This window comes from Culex quinquefasciatus, chromosome 1, assembly GCF_015732765.1.
Source record: "Culex quinquefasciatus strain JHB chromosome 1, VPISU_Cqui_1.0_pri_paternal, whole genome shotgun sequence".
Taxonomy (NCBI): domain Eukaryota; kingdom Metazoa; phylum Arthropoda; class Insecta; order Diptera; family Culicidae; genus Culex; species Culex quinquefasciatus.
The window spans coordinates 32,438,726-32,460,250 of NC_051861.1; the positions used below are offsets into that span (position 1 = coordinate 32,438,726).

Sequence of the window (21,525 nt, forward strand, 5' to 3'; positions counted from 1 at the left end):
TGATATTGATGTACTTTTTTGAAGCCGGATCTCACTTAAATGTATGTAAACTATGTCCGGATCCACCATCCAACCCAACGTTGGTTAGGTAATCAAAAGACCTTTCCAACGAGTGCAAAACATTGAAGATCTGGCAACCCTGTCTCGAGATATGGCCACTTAAGTGATATCGATGTACTTTTTTGAAGCCGGATCTCACTTAAATGTATGTAAACTATGTCCGGATCCACCATCCAACCCAACGTTGGTTAGGTAATCAAAAGACCTTTCCAACGAAAGCAAAACATTGAAGATCTGGCAACCCTGTCTCGAGATATGGCCACTTAAGTGATATCGATGTACTTTTTTGAAGCCGGATCTCACTTAAATGTATGTAAACTATGTCCGGGTCCATCATCCGACCTATTGTTGGTTAGGTTATCAAAAGACCTTTCCAACGAGTGCAAAACATTGAAGATCTGGCAGCCCTGTCTCGAGATATGGCCACTTAAGTGATATTGATGTACTTTTTTGAAGCCGGATCTCACTTAAATGTATGTAAACTATGTCCGAATCCACCATCCAACCCAACGTTGGTTAGGTAATCAAAAGACCTTTCCAACGAGTGCAAAACATTGAAGATCTGGCAACCCTGTCTCGAGATATGGCCACTTAAGTGATATCGATGTACTTTTTTGAAGCCGGATCTCACTTAAATGTATGTAAACTATGTCCGGGTCCATCATCCGACCCATTGTTGGTAAGGTTATCAAAAGACCTTTCCAACGAGTCTAAACATTGAAGATCTGGCAGCCCTGTCTCGAGATATGGCCACTTAAGTGATATCGATGTACTTTTTTGAAGCCGGATCTCACTTAAATGTATGTAAACTATGTCCGGGTCCATCATCCGACCTATTGTTGGTTAGGTTATCAAAAGACCTTTCCAACGAGTGCAAAACATTGAAGATCTGGCAGCCCTGTCTCGAGATATGGCCACTTAAGTGATATTGATGTACTTTTTTGAAGCCGGATCTCACTTAAATGTATGTAAACTATGTCCGGATCCATCATCCGACCTATTGTTGGTTAGGTTATCAAAAGACCTTTCCAACGAGTCCAAAACATTGAAGATCTGGCAACCCTGTCTCGAGATATGGCCTCTTAAGTGATATTGATGTACTTTTTTGAAGCCGGATCTCACTTAAATGTATGTAAACTATGTCCGGATCCACCATCCGACCCATTGTTGGTAAGGTTATCAAAAGACCTTTCCAACGAGTCCAAAACATTGAAGATCTGGCAACCCTGTCTCGAGATATGGCCACTTAAGTGATATTGATGTACTTTTTTGAAGCCGGATCTCACTTAAATGTATGTAAACTATGTCCGGATCCACCATCCAACCCAACGTTGGTTAGGTTACCAAAAGACCTTTCCAACGAGTGAAAAACATTGAAGATCTGGCAACCCTGTCTCGAGACATGGCCACTTAAGTGATATCGATGTACTTTTTGGAATCCGGATATAAAAAATAGATGAAACTTGTGTACAGCCATTGGTGTGAGGAAGGCTCCAACCACATAGGTGGATTAAGTTAGTTTTTTCATTCACATTTGGGTGATTAACCTTTTACACGGAATTCACACACACTAAAAAATAATGTAAATTTGGAAGCTGTAATTTTGAAAGGTTGAATATTACCTTTTATGATGTAATTTTACCTTAATTTAGACTGAAAAAGTGGCATTACACCAAAAAGTGGTAAAATTACACATTTCCAGAGGTAAAATTACACTCTTTTTCTGACATAAAAGATGTACTCCTTCCCAGATGTAATATTACCATATTTTTTTTCTGTGTATCAAACGTTTGTTTTGATAGCGCCGTGTAAAATGTGACAGTTCGTAACTTTTTAGTTTGACTTTGACCAATCAAACTAAAAAAAGTGTCAAACGAAAAAGTGACCAACCACCGGGGGTTGAGTGTAGGCTTCTTCCATTTGTGAACAAAATATTAAAGATATGATTTTCGGCAACTGACCTATTTTCAATTTGGATGAAGTATGTTGCCAAAAATCCGATATGAAACAACTCCATACGAAAGTCATGCACTATCATTCGCAAATCACTGACTAAATGCTTCCTGGTTAACTACTTCACAACAATAACTATCGCTAATTATACCGTGTAGTCAATTTCGCATGACAGGCACGTTTTCGGGAAGCTCCCCAACCAAATGGCGGCGCTCGACGCACTGCTGGTGACAGTGAATCGGTGTATTGTTGTCCAATATGAGTTTTCTATCGCGGAACGATGACTGTTTGATTGTCTCTTGGATGTTGCAGTGGTTATTAATTTATTAGCGGTTGTTATCCGTTCGTGCTGGATTGTTACTGGACTAGAGTGCGTTTTTATTGCATTTAATTTGCATATGACCTAGAGGAAATAATTTATTTCGAGCAAGAACTAGGGATTACACGAATCAACCCATATTTGCCTCAACGTCTATCATCTTGAGTCACTCAACCACATTAATTCTGTTGATTTTGCTTGTGGGTGCACAGTTTGCACTCATCCGGTGGAATTGAATGCACCCAATCATGCGTGGCAAATAGCTTCTGAAAATAAGTATCAGATCTTGTTCGAGTTCTCCAGATACTCACTTTATGAATCCAAACCTCCAGATCGAAGACAAGTTTTTCGTCATGCTCAATTGAGCAATCGAATCTCTTTGAATTTAAGTTGTCGAATTGTGGTTGACACCATAATTCATTCACTGAAACCTTACCAGAATAGACTTGACCTTCACTAAATAAAACTAAATTTACTCTCATTCTTCCAGACAAACTCCCGTGGATCCCCCACACGTGCTATCTGGGCAAGGAACGCTGCCAGCCCCACACCAGTTCCTGCAGCAAGTATCGCGAGATTCGCGAGTGCTGTTGCGATCGATTGCTGATTGCCGAGTGTAAGTGTCCAACTACTGTTTAATCACTATCGTAACAGAAGAATGCTATCAAAACAAACCTTACGTAACGTGGAGATTCGTGGATTTCTCATAAACATCAGCATCTCAAACTTGGATACACCGCCCGAACTTAACCCAGTTCCACCACCAAATATCGAATCACGGAAAAACGAGAAACGCGTCGGAACATAAACCAGAACCTAGGGCAAACACCCGTGCTCGAGTCGACGATGATGATGATGTGCAACTAGTAAACAAACGTCACTGGGGTAATGCGCTTCATAATCGAAACGCGCGACCTGCCGCTGTGAAGGGACCTTGTTGCGTTTCCGATATATGGAGTGAGGATAAATGGGCTTAGATAAATGGAGGGAAATCCTGAGTAATTACGAGAGTTAATTGTTCACACATCATTATAAAATACATGGACTGTTTCACTCCGTTTTAAGAACGAATAAAAACATATCAATATTAGCGGTTTTAAACATCAAAAATTCACCAAAATTCAATAAATTAAAAAAAAACTTTTTGCGATGCTGTACATTGGAATTCCACCAAAAAAAATAAAAAAAAATATTTGTTAATGGATCCCAGACATGTTAAACATAATTTTAAACGCAGAAAATTGCATTTCAGATTGTTTTCAGTTGGTTAGACTTCTATTTCCATTAAAATTTTGAAGCATTTCGAAAAAAAAAACATTTCTTTCCCTTCTGATTTTCGACTCGATTTTGAAAAAGGGGGGTTCAGTTTTTTCGCCACCTTTGGCCCTTTCTAGATCGTCCAATTTCCCGTTCGGGAAAAGATTCCCAAAAAAAATATTTCCCGTTTTCTGGGAATTCCAGAAATTCAAGCAGAAGTATACAACGTCCTTTCTTTATGGCCCATTTTTTTGAAAATTTACAAATAAAATAAAAATAGAGCCTACCTTGATTTCAATCTACTGCTCATATTGAAAAAAATCAGGTTTATTTCAGAAAATATTCATCGTTAACCGGGGTGACAATGAAAGGATTTCATTCTATTTTTATATTTTTTTCTAACTGAATTGTCACAAGATTGTTGATTTAAAACCATTGTTGGAAAAAAAATTTCAAGAGTTCAAATTTTATTTTTACGTCAAATGTACAATCACTAAGGTTGCTGATAAGTTTTCAAGAATAAAAAAAAATCAATGTGTAAATTTATTTAACTAAGTTTATAACTTTTTTACCAAATACATATAAATTTAAGGTGAAATTGTTAAAAAGTATTTTTTTTCCTTAAATTCGTTAAAATTAGTTTTGTTGATAAAACTACGGTCCTGAACTGGTTATTTGCCATGAAAAACATAATTTTAGCATTTGTTATTAATATTCTTAAACATATTCCCTCGAAATGGTAACAGAGATAAATTCAAAAGCATTTTCCCGGGATTTCCCGGGAAATTTGTTTAAAAAAATTCCCGTTTCCCGGGAATTGTGTAACCCCGGGAAATTGGACTCATCGAAAATTGGAGCATCGAAAACATTTTTTTTTCAAGAAACAAACTGCAAACTGTTAAAACATTTGAAAATGCACTTTACTGCGTTGATAGTCATGTTTGAGATTGCTTATAAATTTGAAAATTTATCACGGCAGTTTTGATGTTGTTTAAGCAATGATTTTTCGAAAAATTTGTTTTTTTTTAAGTATCCAAACGGCAGTAACCAAAAGTCAGAACGACAATGTCCCAAAAAAAACTTTTAAATAACATATCAGAGTTTCGAGTTTATTTTTGCAAAAGAATGGACACTAGCCTGACCCATTTTGAGGTCATGTCGAGGAATTTCAGGTGCTCTCTTCTTAAATGATAGATTATGATGTAAGGAACAATGTTTTCTCAGACAAGAAAAAATAATAAAATACACAGAAAAAAGAAGTTGAATTTTGGAGTGTTGAAAATTTGGTAGGTTGAATATTGCTTCTTTTTTTTGAGTAATATTACATAAAAAAAGTGTAAAAATGTGAACCTGATGAATATTCATCAAAAACTGATGAAAATTAATAATTTCCTGAAGAATATTACCATAATTCTTTTTCTGTGTACTTTCTCGTTCCCCTTCTTCGGTTTACTGAAAAAGTCACTTTTTTAAAACAAATTTTCTAAATTCGCTTGGAATCAATACAAAAACTGTTTCGATCAGATGTGTATTATCTTCAAACGAAAGTTAAGATGCACTATCAATATTGGACCAAAATTTAAGTTTTTGGACTCTCCCATGCGGATTATTTCGAAAAAATCGCATTTTTCCGAATTTTTTTCAGAAATGCTCATTTAATTTAGGGTAGCCTATTTTTCCCAGTAAAACCAATACATGCAACTTGTATTTCATGGTCAACATTTTTCCCTCTGCGAAAATGCGACACCCCAGAGCCGAGATATTTGAGTTTTAGTGAGAAAAAAGTGCCAATTTTCAAAATTTCTCAGAATTCAGAAGCAAGGCCTACTAATTACATGATGTTGCAAGCATATGTCTTTAAGGTCAGGGTATACTTTCTCATAGTAACTTTGGCCGCTGAATCTGAATCCATTAATCAAATTTCGTGTAAACAGTGATGTTTTGGAGCTACGTCCTTTTGGAATGTTATTTGCGTGTTTAAATCGCTGCAATTTAAATTGCTTGCAAGTTCGGTCATACTTTTCTCGGTTTTCGTTCCACTTTGATTGATAATTTATTAACAGAACTCTTTGGGTAATTCTCCGCCAACTCACACAGCAGTTGCCCCGACCCCTCTTCGATTTGCGTGAAACTTTGTCCTAAGGGGTAACTTTTGTCCCTGATCACGAATCCGAGGTCCGTTTTTTGATATCTCGTGACGGAGGGGCGGTACGACCCCTTCCATTTTTGAACATGTGAAAAAAGAGGTGTTTTTCAACAATTTGCAGCCTGAAACGGTGATGAGATAGAAATTTGGTGTCGAAGGGACTTTTATGTAAAATTAGACGCTCGATTTGATGGCGTACTCAGAATTCCGAATAAACGTATTTTTCATCGAAAAAAACACTAAAAAAGTTTTAAAAATTCTCCCATTTTCCGTTACTCGACTGTAAAAAATTTTGGAACTTGTCATTTTATGGGAAATTTAATGTACTTTTCGAATCTACATTGTCCTAGAAGGGTCATTTTTTCATTTAGAACAAAATTTTTCATTTTAAAATTTCGTGTTTTTTCTAACTTTGCAGGGTTTTTTTTAGAGTGGAACAATGTTCTACAAAGTTGTAGAGCAGACAATTACAAAAATTTTGTTATATAGACATAAGGGGTTTGCTTATAAACATCACGAGTTATCGCGAATTTACGAAAAAAAGTTTTGAAAAAGTTGGTCGTCATCGATCATGGCCATTCATGGTCACCCGCGACAGACATGGATGACGAAACAAAGAGAAACGCAAAAAGTAACTTTTTCAAAACTTTTTTTCGTAAAATCGCGATAACTCGTGATGTTTATTAGCAAACCCCATATGTCTGTATATCAAAATTTTTGCAATTGTCTGCTCTACAACTTTGTAGAACATTGTTACACTCTAAAAAATAACCCTGCAAAGTTAGAAAAAACACGAAATTTTAAAATGAAAAATTTTGTTCTAAATGAAAAAATGACCCTTCTGGGTCAATGTAGATTCGAAAAGTACATTAAATTTCCCATAAAATGACATGTTCCAAAATTTTTACAGACGAGTAACGGAAAATGGGAGAATTTTTAAAACTTTTTAGTGTTTTTTTCGATGAAAATACGTTTTTCGGAATTCTGAGTACGCCATCAAATCGGGCGTCTAATTTTACATAAAAGTCCCTTTGACACCAAATTTCTATCTCGTCACCGTTTCAGGCTGCAAATTATTGAAAAACACCTCTTTTTTCGCATGTTCAAAAATGGAAGGGGTCGTACCGCCCCTCCGTCACGAGATATCAAAAAACGGACCTCGGTTTCGTGATCAGGGACAAAAGTTACCCCTAAGGACAAAGTTTCACGCAAATCGAAGAGGGGTCGGGGCAACTTTTCCCGATTTCGTGTGAGTTGGTAGAAAATTACCCCTTTATGTTTGATATTTGTTGTCGTTCTGATTATGTTAAGCAATTCGAAAATCGCATATTTTTTATTTGGCGGGGGCTTAGGGACTATCCATAAACTACCCCTCCTCCTTCAATTTCCATTCACCCAGAACTGGACATTGGCATACGATACATTTGCATTGGCTTTCGGTCGAAAAAAAAACAGATTAGATCAAATCAAGTTCTGTAAAATTTTAGGATCGTCTAGACATTCTTAAAATCACTGGAAATAAAAATCGTCCCGAATGGTTGAGTTATGCCCGAGAACCAGCGAGATGAAGTTACCGTCCAACTTTTTTGAGAGGCTTGGGCGTTCCAGTGTTAAGGGGAATCATATAAACATACACTCAACCCCCGGTGGTTGGTCACTTTTTATAATACAAGTTATAATACTACACTGAAATAAAAAAAGTACCAAATTCATAAATTCTAGGAATTTTGTCTCCTTTTCTTATTTAGTAATCCAAGGTACCTAATTACTAAATAGGGAACGGAGCCATAACTCCAAGAATAAAGGAATTTGGTACTTTTTTTATTTCAGTGTATGAAAACAGCTGTCAAATTTTCAAGTTGACGTTTCCATAATAATCCTATAAACAGAACAAAGTTTTAATGATTAGATCCCAAGATATTGTTAAACCCATCAAACAATTCAAAATTTTTTGCCGGATATAATAATAAACACTAAAAAATCAAAATTGAATTTAAAATTAGCAACCGATCGCTAATCCAATCAAAAGAACATATGGAATCATATGCAATTGTAATGAAGATAAATACAAATCCATTTGTTCAATATGTTGTTTGTTTTAAACATTGGCCGAGCTGTACCAAATTTGTAAGATGATTGTATGTACTTTGATTTTCTTTTCTGTTCCGTTTTTAATACTCTTACTTTTCCTGCCCTTCTATTTTATTGACGAAATGACTTACTTATCAGCACTGAAAAGTTCATATTTTTAAAGATTTGTATTGGTTGTTGAGTTTTAACTCATGAAATTAAAATTCAATAATTACACAGTTCAACAAAAAATCAAATGTTTCTTGTCTCTGAGACGAGTATATGTGTTCCTAGTAGAATTTTGCCTGCTGAATCCGAATCCGGGTCCAGAATTGCTCCAAATGGTCCCAATTTTGAGATACACCCGTTTGAAATGTTAGTTTAGGTCAAAATTAGCTACTTTGTCGACTATTTTACAAAAGAACTATTGAATAAACAACTGAACCAATACATGTATCTTATAGTTCACGTTTTCCCTTTCTGAAACACCCTGGTTTTTAAAATTTGATTGTTTCTACGCATATTTATAGCCATTTTAAAATTATATTTTCAGTTGGTTCTCATTCAAGTTTTTCCAACTTGCATGCAAGTCATTTTATGCTGGGATATAAATAATAAAAATCAAAAATGCTTTGCAGAACGTTAAATAAGTATGTCTCGATAATCTAATTGATCATATTTCATGTAATCTTGTCTGCTGAATCCATTCCTATCATTAGATTTTTTCAAAAAGGTCAGCTTTTTGAGTAAAAATTGAATTTTCGATGATTTTTTCAAAATAAAATCTATTTTATGCTAAAGTATGACTTAGAGATAACTAAATGTCGATGTCTCGTCAGTCTAATTGATCATTTTTAATGTATTTTTTTCTGCTGAATCCATTCCCATCATTGGATTTTTTCAAAAAGGTCAGCTTTTTTAGTAAAAATTGAATTTTCGATGATTTTTTCAAAATAAAATCTATTTTATGCTAAAGTATGACTTAGAGATAACTAAATGTCGATGTCTCGTCAGTCTAATTGATCATTTTTTATGTATTTTTGTCTGCTGAATCCATTCCCATCATTGGATTTTTTCAAACAGGTCAGCTTTTTGAGTAAAAATTGAATTTTCGATGATTTTTCCAAAATAAAATTTATTTAATGCTAATGTATGACTTAGAGATAACTAAATGTCGATGTCTCGTCAGTCTAACTGATCATTTATAATGTATTTTTGTCTGCTGAATCCATTCCCATCATTAGATTTTTTCGAAAAGGTAAAGTTTTTGAGTAAAAATATATTTTTTCAAAATAAAATCTATTTTATGAGCAGTTCTTTTCGAAATCGGCCGATATCGACCATTTTTATTTGTTATATTTTTTGATTTGGCTCAAACTTTGTGGGGCCTACCCTATGACCAAAGAAGCTATTTTGTGCCATTGGTTCACCCATACAAGTCTCCATACAATTTGGGCAGCTGTCCATACAAAAATGGTACGTAAAAATTTAAACAGCTGAGCAGTTCTCTAGGATTTCGGTCATTCGATTTTTTTTGTATTTTTTAATCCGACTGAAACTTTTTTGGTGCCTTCGGTATGCCCAAAGAAGCCATTTTGCATCATTAGTTTGTCCATATAATTTTCCATACAAATTCGGCAGCTGTCCATACAAAAATGATGTATGAAAATTCAAAATCTGTATCTTTTGAAGGAATTTTTGATCGATTTGGTGTCTTCGGCAAAGTTGTAGGTATGGATACGGACTACACTGGAAAAAATAATACACGGTAAAATTTGGTGATTTTTATTTAACTTTTATCACTAAAACTTGATTTACAAAAAAACACTATTTTTAATTTTTTATTTTTGATATGTTTTAGAAGGCATAAAATGCCAACTTTTCAGAAATTTCAGGTTGTGCAAAAATCACTGACCGAGTTATGAATTTTAATCAATACTGATTTTTCAAAAATCGAAATTTTGGTCGTAAAATTTTTCAACTTCATTTTCGATGTAAAATCAAATTTGCAATCAAAAGTACTTTACTGAAATTTTGATAAAGTGCACCGTTTTCAAGTTATAGCCATATTTAAGTGACTTTTTGAAAATAGTCGCAGTTTTCATTTTTAAATTAGTGCACATGTTTGCCCAGTTTTGAAAAAATATTTTGAAAAGCTGAGAAAATTCTCTATATTTTGCTTATTTCGACTTTGTTGATACGACCTTTAGTTGCTGAGATATTGCAATGCAAAGGTTTAAAAACAGGAAAATTGATGTTTTCTAAGTTTCACCCAAACAACCCACCATTTTCTATCGTCAATATCTCAGCAACTAATGGTCCGATTTTCAATGTTAATATATGAAACATTTGTGAAATTTTCCGATCTCTTCGAAAAAAATATTTTTGGAATTTTCAAATCAAGACTAACATTTCACAAAGGCCAAATATTCAATATTACGCCCTTTTAAAATGTTTGTCTTGATTTGAAAATTCCAAAAATATTTTTTTCGAAAAGATCGGAAAATTTCACAATTGTTTCATATATTAACATTGAAAATCGGACCATTAGTTGCTGAGATATTGACGATAGAAAATGGTGGGTTGTTTGGGTGAAACTTAGAAAACATCAATTTTCCTGTTTTTAAACCTTTGCATTGCAATATCTCAGCAACTAAAGGTCGTATCAACATAGTCCGAATAAGCAAAATATAGAGAATTTTCTCAGCTTTTCAAAATATTTTTTCAAAACTGGGCAAACATGTGCACTAATTTAAAAATGAAAACTGCGACTATTTTCAAAAAGTCACTTAAATATGGCTATAACTTGAAAACGGTGCACTTTATCAAAATTTCACTAAAGTACTTTTTGATTGCAAATTTGATTTTACATCGAAAAATGAAGTTTAAAAATTTTTACGACCAAAATTTCGATTTTTTGAAAAAATCAGTATTGATTAAAAAATTCATAACTCGGTCAATGATTTTTTGCACAACCTGGAAATTTCTGAAAAGTTGGCATTTTATGTCCTCTAAAACATATCAAAAAAAAATTAAAAATAGTGTTTTTTTGTAAATCAAGTTTTAGTGATAAAAGTTAAATAAAAAATCACCAAATTTTTTTACCGTGTATTATTTTTCCAGTGTAGTCCGTATCCATACCTACAACTTTGCCGAAGACACCAAATCGATCAAAAAATTCCTTCAAAAGATACAGATTTTTGAATTTTCATACATCATTTTTGTATGGACAGCTGCCGAATTTGTATGGAAAATTATATGGACAAACTAATGATGCAAAATGGCTTCTTTGGGCATACCGAACGCACCAAAAAAGTTTCAGCCGGATTAAAAAATACAAAAATTAAAATTGAAGAAAAAAGACCGATTTCGTAGAGAATTGCTCAGCTGGAACTTTTGAGTGAATTTTCTGATCAATCTGGCGTCTTCCGCAAAGTTGTAGGTATTGTTGAGGACTATTGAGAAAAAAAAGTACACGGAAAAAAATTGCCGAATTCTTTATTAACATTTTTTTTTACAATTACTCAAATTCCCAAATGTTGAAAAGTTTTAGAGGACAAAAAACCCCATTTTTTGAGCCATAGAGAAGTATGGTCAAAAAATCTGCCGCCTTGTTATGAATTTTTGAAAAGGCAGTTATTTTTGAAAAAAAAAATGAAATTTCATACAAAACAAAATTTGACTTAATTTTTTTGTTAAATTTAATTTGCAATCCAAAAGTACAGATTTTTGTTGAACGGCTCCGTTTTCAAGATATAGCCACCCAAACATTCAATATTGCGCCCTTTAAAAATGTTATTCTTGATTTTTTTTTATGAAAATTTTGTTTTTGAAAAGATCGGATTTTTTACGAATGTTTTATGTTTTAACATTGAAAATCGGAACATAAGTTGCTGAGATAAATATCGACATTATAAAATTATGGTGTTTTTGGGTAAGATTTAGACAACCTCAATTTTTCTCTCTTTTGTTTAAACCGCTGTTCTATGTCTCTTTGACAATTTCATAGTAAATCAAAGATCAGAATCTTTTAAAAAATGATATTTTTAGAAAAAGTCACTCATGGTCAATATTTTTAAAAATCAAAAAACTGCAAATATTTCGCTTAAATCAAACTTTGGGTGACTATATCTTGAATACGGAGTCCTTTATCAAAAAATCTGTAAAGTACTTTTCGATTGCAAATCAAGTTTAACATAAAACGATTAGGTCTAATTTCGTGTTTTATGAAATTTCGATTTTTTCCAAAATCACATTTTTTTTCAAAAATTCATAACTTGCGGCATATTTTTTGACCATATTTATCTATGGCTCAAAAATGGGGTTTTTTGTCCTTTAAAACATATACAAAATCTCGAAAATCAAAAAATACGTATTTTGGGAATTTGAGTAATTGTAAAAAAAATGTTAATAAAGAATTCGGCAATTTTTTTCCGTGTACTTTTTTTTCTCAATAGTCCTCAACAATACCTACAACTTTGCGGAAGACGCCAAATTCATCAGAAAATTCACTCAAAAGTTCCAGCTGTTTAAATTTTTACGTACCATTTTTGTATGGACAGCTGCCCAAATTGTATGGAGACTTGTATGGGTGAACCAATGGCACAAAATAGCTTCTTTGGTCATAGGGTAGGCCCCACAAAGTTTGAGCCAAATCAAAAAATATAACAAATAAAAATGGTCGATATCGGCCGATTTCGAAAAGAACTGCTCATAAAATAGATTTTATTTTGAAAAAATCTATTTTAACTCAAAAACTTTACCTTTTCGAAAAAATCTAATGATGGGAATGGATTCAGCAGACAAAAATACATTATAAATGATCAGTTAGACTGACGAGACATCGACATTTAGTTATCTCTAAGTCATACTTTAGCATTAAATAAATTTTATTTTGGAAAAATCATCGAAAATTCAATTTTTACTCAAAAAGCTGACCTGTTTGAAAAAATCCAATGATGGGAATGGATTCAGCAGACAAAAATACATAAAAAATGATCAATTTGACTGACGAGACATCGACATTTAGGCATCTCTGAGTCATACTTTAGCATAACATAGATTTTATTTTGAAAAAATCATCGAAAATTTAATTTTTACTCAAAAAGCTGACCTTTTTGAAAAAATCTAATGATAGGAATGGATTCAGCAGACAAAATTACATGAAATATGATCAATTAGATTATCGAGACATACTTATTTAACGTTCTGCAAAGCATTTTTGATTTTTATTATTGATATCCCAGCATAATATGACTTGCATGCAAGTTGGAAAAACTTGAATGAGAACCAACTGAAAATATAATTTTAAAATGGCTATAAATATGCGTAGAAACAATCAAATTTTAAAAACCAGGGGTGTTTCAGAAAGGGGAAAACGTGAACTATAAGATACATGTATTGGTTTAGTTGTTTATTCAATAGTTCTTTTGTAAAATAGTCGACAAAGTAGCTAATTTTGACCTAAACTAACATTTCAAACGGGTGTATCTCAAAATTGGGACCATTTGGAGCTATTCTGGACCCGGATTCGGATTCAGCAGGCAAAATTCTACTAGGAACACATATACTCGTCTCAGAGACAAAATCTTGTTGGACTGTGTTATTATTTTGACCATGTTTCGAACAATCTGATCTAATTGTCTATTCTCAGGGTAAAGTTTATCCTTTCCCGCAATGATAACCAATAAATAATATTAAAGCGCAAAACCACCAACCGTTTCGCACTTACAGCGCATTCCCGCTTATTTTGTCAGTCAGTTTAGCAAGTCGCTAGTTGGACGCTTGTTGGTTTCCCACCACAAAATATCTAACAACAACACTACCAACAACAACAACGTGACTAAGTTCGGCGGGAAATTAAAGTAACGCGAATTGTAAACATCGCCACCTTCCTTTCTGTTGGTGTTTTAGTTTCGGGCCAGGGCAGCTGCAGATTATGGCCATAAAAGTACCAATAAAATCTATCGATTCTATTTAATATCATCTAAATATTTACTTGCGCCAACCGAATTGTGGCGTGACTTTTATGCACAAATATGCCGCTCGGGGTTTTTTTATTTCCTTTGATTTCGACTGTTTTGCAAAGATCAATGAAATTTAACAAAATGGGAAAATTCGTTGCTGTTATTTGCTTTGAATTCGAGCAGGTGTTACAATGCGTTTATGACAGGAGTGAGGATATCCAGAATGGTATGCTGTTCTGATAAACAAAACAAGTTGGAAAGAATACCTTTTAAAATTTGCTCCTGTCAAATTAATTTCAATTTTTACTGCATAAACAGTAATTTTTAAATGGCAAAATCATCAAATTCTAAAGCAAACCCATAAACATTTCATCTAGTGCATATTACCAAATCGCTCGTAACTACCTCCTCTGATTGATTGACTGGAGAATACTCCCATATTCTGGCAGTGCGAATATTTGAAAAATGGACCTTCCCTTCTAAACAAAATGGGTTTTCGGCCATCAATCAGTCAGTCGACCAGTCGGACGCGGATGAGGCGGTATCACTTCCACTGAGGCGTTGAAAATTTGCTGCTCATCAACAGCTGGGCAAATGCAAACGGCCCGAGTGTTGTGTTGTGTTGTGTACGAGTTGTGAATCAGGTCTAAAATATTTAAATTTGTTTATGCAGAGCGACGATTTGATTAATTCGTCTTAAGACGGTAACTACCGAATAAAATATTATATTTTAAAATTTCATGAAGATATCCAACAGGATACCTCAAAGATAACTTTTTATAACTTTTTTGCGGGCGTTAAGGGGCTTGTTTTAGTGGACGTACTGAACCTATGCCCCAAATATGAGCTTGATTGGACGTAACAGGAGCTGGCGCTTTGCATTTGAATTTTGGATGGGATTTAACTCGTAAAAAGATTTTCTTCCTGAAATTACAATTTAAAGACACTAAAGCGTTTATTTTCAACATCACTGGCATGTAGGCCAGATCTTTGCACAAGTTTTGATTTATGCAACATTGAAGCTTGAGCACAATGGAGCTTGGTACATTTTCATCATTTTGAAATTGTAGCAACTTGAAAATAGGCTCAAACTCACTTATAAATAGTTATAGCTCCTCAATACACATTTTGATGTCTTCAGAAAAATGTTTGTTTTTTCTTCTAAACATAGTAGGCCGCTAAAATACTAAACTTTTGTGTTATCACCAAAAAGTGCTTTTTTCGAAATTGTTTATCACGTGTAGGGCAAGAGCTAAAAATTTGGCATCTTCGGCTAATTTTCATGAAGTTTTCTCCTATAAAAAATTGCCGAAGATACAAAAGCCTAAAAACGTCATCCTACAAAGTTAGATTTTGGTTGACACCCTAAAGTGAAAAAAATTTAATCTGATATTTGAAATGTGCAAAATATGGTTTACAAAACTTCATGTTCACGAAATATATGTAAATTTCTCTTTTTCTTACCATCTGTTTTTTTTTCGAAAATAATTTGCAGGGCAAAGGTACGTACTAAAATTTCCGTACATTTTTGTATGAAAAAAATAAATAAACGCATCGGATAACTTTTATTTCTAAATGTATTGATTCAGTCACTGAAAAATAGTATTTCTGCCAAAATTGGACCCAAAAAATTAATCTTATGTAAACATAATATGGTTTTAACAATGAAAAATTAAACTTTAGTTATATAAGTACTACTTAGTACAGGTAAGTCAAGGTACGACAAGTGAGCAACTCTCTACGAAATCGGCCGATTTCGACCATTTTTATTTTTTGTATTTTTTAATTTGACCCAAACTTTGTGGGGGCCTTCCCTATGACCAAATAAGCTATTCTGTGTCATTGGTTCACCCATACAAGTCTCCATACAATTTTGGCAGCTGTCCATACAAAAATGGTACGTAAATATTCAAACAGCTGTAAATTTTAACTGAATTTTCTGATCAATTTGGTGTCTTCGGCAAAGTTGTAGGTATTGTTGAGGATTACTGAGAAAAATTGGTACATGGAAAAAAAAGTTAAAATCTGTAACTTTTTTTTACAAAAACTCAATTTCACAAAAAACGTATTTTTTGATTTAAGAGATTTTTAAATATGTTTGTATGCGCAACTTTTGAGCCATAGAGAAACATGGTCAAAAATTCTTCCGCAGAGTCATGAATTTTTGAAAAAAAGTGTTTTTTGGGAAAAATCGAAATTTCATGCAAAAACAAATTTGACGTAATTTTTTAATGTAAAATTGAATTTACAATCGAAAAGTACTTTACAGATTTTTTGATAAAAGGCTCTGTTTTCAAGATATAGCCACCGAAAGATTGATTTTAGCGAAATTATTGTAGTTTTTCGATTTTTTAAAATAGGGCTATGAGTGACCATTTCTAATTTTTTTTTTTTAAATTTGCTATAAAATTGTCTAAAAGACATTGAAGATTGGACCTTTGGTTGCTGAGATACAGCGGCTTAAACAAAAAGAAACACGAAAATTTATGTTTTTGAAGTCTCACCTAAACAGCCCACCATTTTCTAATGTCGATATCTCAGCAACTAATGGTCTGATTTTCAATGTTAAAATATGAAACATTCGTGAAATTTTCCGAGCTTTTCGAAAAAAAAAATTTCAAAATTTTTAAACCAACACTAACATTTTAAAAGGGCGTAATATTGAATGTTTAGCCCGTTTGAAATGTTAGTCTTGGTTTTAAAAATTTTGAAATTTTTTTTTTTCGAAAAGCTCGGAAAATTTCACGAATGTTTCATATTTTAACATTGAAAATCAGACCATTAGTTGCTGAGATATCGACATTCGAAAATGGTGGGCTGTTTAGGATCGGAAAATTTCACAAATGTTTCATATTTTAACATTGAAAATCGGACCATTAGTTGCTGAGATATCGACATTAGAAAATGGTGTGTTGTTTGGGTGGGACTTAGAATGCATCAATTTTCCTGTTTTTAAACCTTTGCATGGCAATATCTCAGCAACTAAGGTTCGTATCAACAAAGTTCAAAAATGCAAAATATAGAGAATTTTCTCAACTTTTCAAAAATATTTTTTTCAAAGGTGGGCAAACATGTGCACTATTTTGAAAAAATGAAAAACTTCGACTATTTTCAAAAAAGTCACTTAAAAATGGATTTAACTTGAAAAAGGTACACTTTATCAAAATTCCACTACAGTACTTTTTGATTGCAAATTTGATTTTACATCGAAAAATGAAGTTGAAATTTTTTTGCGAGCAATATTTCGATTTTTTGAAAAAAAATTAGTATTGATTCAAAAATTCATAACTCGCTCAAAGATTTTTTGCACAACCTGGAAATTTCTGAAAAATTGGCATTTAATGTCCTCTAAAACAAATAAAAAAGTGTTTTTTTGCAAATCAAGTTTAAGTGACAAATAGTTAAATAAAAAATCACCATTTTTTTACCGTGTATCATTTTTTTCCAGTGTAGTCCATATCCATACCTTCAACTTTGCCGAAGACACCAAATCGATCAAAAAATTTCTTTCAAAGATACAGATTTTTGAATTTTCCTACATCATTTTTGTATGGCCAGCTGCCAAATTTGTATGGAAAATTATATGGACAAACTAATGATGCAAAATGGCTTCTTTGGGCATACCAAAGGCACCAAAAAAGTTTCAGTCGGATTAAAAAATACAAAAAAATTAATGACCGAAATCTGAGAGAACTGCCCCTTGTTATTATTATGAAGTTTAGAAAAGTTATGCTAAAAAAACGATTTCAGCTAAACATCGAACATCGGAAGGTATTTGTAAGAATACCCGTCATGCTATCCATTTTTAGAAGGGTATTTGAAAGACCTTTCCAACGCGTTCAATACATTGAAGATCTGACTATCCTATCAAAGGTTATGAGCACTTTAGTGTTATTTATACACTTTATTGATGCCGGATCTCAAATATTTTGATGAAAATGTTGTCTACCATGCGACCCATCGTTGGATAGGTAATGAAAATACCTTTCCAACGAGCCCAAAAGCTTGAAGATTTGACAATCCTATCATAAGCTATAAGTACTTTAGTGTTTTTAATACACTTTTTTTTAGGGCAGATCACAGATATTTTTATAAAAATAAGTGTTATTTATACACTTTTTAGAGGCTGTGTAGTGTATTCACTTTATGCATGTGAGGAAGTCACCAACCACCTAAAGGTGGATTTAGTAACTTTTTAATGTAATTTTATGTCAAACATCCATGTGTTAGCAAATGCACCGTTCAAAACAAAAAAACAATATCAAAAAAAATGTTACTTTGGTTACTAGTGTTGAAAAGTTCAACTTTTCAACACCCATTTCAGTGCTGGAAAGTAGAACTTTGCAGCACTGATATTGAATGGTATTGATTTTTCATTCTGTTATTTTTGGTAAGAAAAAGTAGGCCGTTTCGTTTCTCCAGAAGGTTGACAGTTTCACAGCGGAATTGCAAAAATATCAAAAATAATGGTCAAAACTTGAGACGGGGTTGCCAGATTTCCAATATTTTGGACTCGTTGGAAAGGTGCCAATGATTGGTCAGATGATGGCTCCGGATATCTTTTAAATACATGTAAGTGTGATCCGGCTTCAAAAAAGTTCATAAATATCAGTTATGTGGTCATAACTCGAGACAGGGTTGCAAGATTTTCGATGTTTTGGATTCGTTGGAATGGTCTTTCTTCTTTAGATAATTCTAGGCAACGATGGGCCGGGTAATGGATCCGGACATTGTTTACATACATTTAAGTGAGATCCAGCAACAAAAAAGTACATATATATCACTCAAGTGATCATAACTCGAGGCAGGGTTGCCAGATCTTCAATGTTTTGGACTCATTGGAAAGGTCTTTTGATTACCTAACCAACGATTTATAACATGATGATATTTGATGCGATCTCTTGCCATTTGTTCAACTTCCGAAAATATGCGAAAACACATTTTTATACATCACTTTTGAACTACTTATCGAAATTTCAAACAATTCAATAGCGATGTTTAGAACCCCAAACCAAGTCGAATGCATTTGGTTTGATCAAAATCGGTTCAGCCAGAGTGCTAAGAAAACCGAGTGACATTATTGTTCACATACACACACATACAAAAAGACATTTGTTCAGTTTTCGATTATGAGTCGATATGTATACTTCAAGGTGGGTTTTCGAGCTTTCAATAAAAAGTTCATTTTTAGAGCAGAATAATAGCCTTACCTCAGCGAGGAAGGCACATCGATTCAAAACAGCGCCACTGAGGTATTTATTTAAAAATGCGATAAGTAGTTCAAAAGTAAAATGGGTCTTCTTAAGGGGTAATTTTGGTCCCTGATCCCAAATCCGAGGTACATTTTCCGAATTTCTCGTGAAGGAGGGGCGGTACGACCCCTTTCAGTTTTGAACATTCGAAAAAATACGGGACACATCATTTTAAAACAAATGTCATGTACAATGGCATTTGAATTTTTATTAAGAATTATGTATGGATATTTTCCTTTTTTCAATGGTAATGCTCAAAAATAGAAAAATAAAATCCGACCACCGACCGATGATGATTGATCCCACCCCGGCGGGCACCCGTCCTAAACCCATCCGAATGGCTCAACAAGTTAGCACCTCAATGTTTATTAGATGGCGGTCTCGGAAGGCGACGCGACGAAGATCTGGATTTATTTTTGTTTGGTTTGCTAAGCGCTGCTGTGGATGCCGTTCTAAAGTAAATACACGACCCCGAAGTAGTTGGTTAGCTCCGCAGCGGGAAAACATCACAAGAGCGTTTGACATGTGAGAAGTTGGGAGGAGGGTGAGAAATTTGAGTTTCTCTGGAAGCTGATCGATGTTGGTCAGTAGTCGGTGGTTGTTGCGTAAAGCGAGTTGATGATGTTGGAGGTTTGACCAATCGATTTCACGGTAGTAAAGAACAACTTTCCTTGAAGGTTTCAAATTTGATCTTTTTGACACTTTTATAGTTTAACATAAATTTGATTGGTTTTGGACCATACATTGTGGCTTCAAATTAAACCAGATTTTATTGATTTATGATAAATAAATAAATTTGTGAAAACAAAAGTTTTGTGAAGATCTGTGGTCAAGAAATACTAAATTTTAAAAAGGTTTGAAGTGCCTCTTTGATTAAAAATGGAAATAAAATAATGAGAAAACCCATAAATCACCCTTTAAACCATCCAACCTACAATTAACTTATAACCCTCAAGTGCCAAGGCAAACATGTGGGTGAGAGGGTGGTTTATTACCACTAGAACTCCCCTTCCGAGAGAGCGATCTATTGGGTAAACTGCTTCACAGCCACTTTATATCACTCCAAGCTGCAGCAAACACTTGACGCGATCAACCGTGGCAGAAACCAGATCGGAAAACCGCAAATCGATTTTCCGACAACACCACAACCGCCAGCACGTGACAAGGCTGGATCTTGACATTCAATGCTGTTTGCTCGAGATTGGTCTGTTTGTGGTTTTCGCATACGTTCCAAAACAATTAAATAAATGCAAATTGCTTACACTTCGATCTAATTTATATTTTTGTTTTGTCTCAAATTTCTATTTTCAGATAAAATGAAGTTCTCCGCGGGAACGCGCCCCTTCGATGGCCTGGCCAGCTGGATCGTGTCCACCGCGATCTTGACGACGATTACGGCAATCCGTTTCGGCTGGGACAGCTAGCAATCTATACAGTCAGCAGCAGTAGCAGAAGCATTTTAACACCAAAGGTCGTGCGAGCATAACTTATGATAAAAAAATATGCTACTTAATGGCTAGTTTCGTTGGCAGTGTCATACTAGTTTTTAAGGTTATTTTTTGGACAGTACTGTAGAATGTTGGTTTTAAAAACTGAATCTTACGTTGGAGCCCAAAGTTATTATTGCTCCTCAGTTGAAACAAACGCTTTTTGGTTATAATTTGTAGCATTATGTTAAGCTTAATTGTACTTAAAACATCAGTGAGAAACCTAAACAGTAGAAATTAAGCAAATAATTGATGTGTATATTTTTGAGGACCTTGTTTGCAATAAAATAAAGTGTCTTAAAGGAACTTCTTGTGTCTCCGCCGCCAACTAACAAAGCTGTTTTTTCGATCCATCTTCGATTTTTTAAATTGTCCCTAAGAAGTAATATTGGATTTCCATTTTTCGATATCTCTTGACAGAGAGGCAATACGACCTCTCAAACTTTGGGGGTCAAAATCCCCGGAAAAAAATGCGACGTCTGGGGAATGATTTCAAACTGAAACGGTCGAGTGCCGACATTCATTGGTCGACGCGTCCCAATGCGCCCGAAGGATAGGCAATGGGCCCAACACCAGACACTGCAGCGTAAAAATTTGCGGATACTTTGTTTTCCAAACAATAATCTTAGTTTTAAATAAACATTTTTTTTTTAAGAATCGGAAGTAACAATCACCCTAAGCGGATCATTTCCGTAATGTAAACTAATGAAAAAAGGGGGAAAATCACAAAGGAAGGTAAGCTTAATGAAATTGTACACGGTCATTACGAAACGAACGAAACTATTGGCACTACGCCCCCCGGGGCATGGCCTTCCTCTAACGTGGGATTTCTGCTCCAGCGCCTCTGACGAGACAGGAGAAACCGGGACCGACGTTTTACTTCACCATCCGATAGAAGCTCAGTGGATAAGGCGGGAATCGAACCCGCGTCTCATAGCATCATCGGGATCGGCAGCCGAAGCCGCTACCCCTGCGCCACGAGACCCATTACAAAAAGGTACTGTTATTATCTGGT

At 34.2% G+C, this 21,525-nt stretch overlaps 1 protein-coding gene across 1 annotated transcript in view; it reads left to right on the forward strand.

Moving 5' to 3' along the window:
• LOC119765386 overlaps positions 1-20,842 on the forward strand; it is a 42,704-nt gene extending 21,862 nt beyond the window's left edge. Inside the window, exons 2-3 of the mRNA XM_038249153.1 lie at positions 2,823-2,948; positions 20,335-20,842. Coding sequence (XP_038105081.1) covers positions 2,823-2,948; positions 20,335-20,447 — 239 coding nt within the window. The 3' untranslated portion in view covers positions 20,448-20,842. The remainder of the gene's footprint in view (positions 1-2,822; positions 2,949-20,334) is intronic.
• The last annotated feature ends 683 nt before the right edge of the window (positions 20,843-21,525 follow it).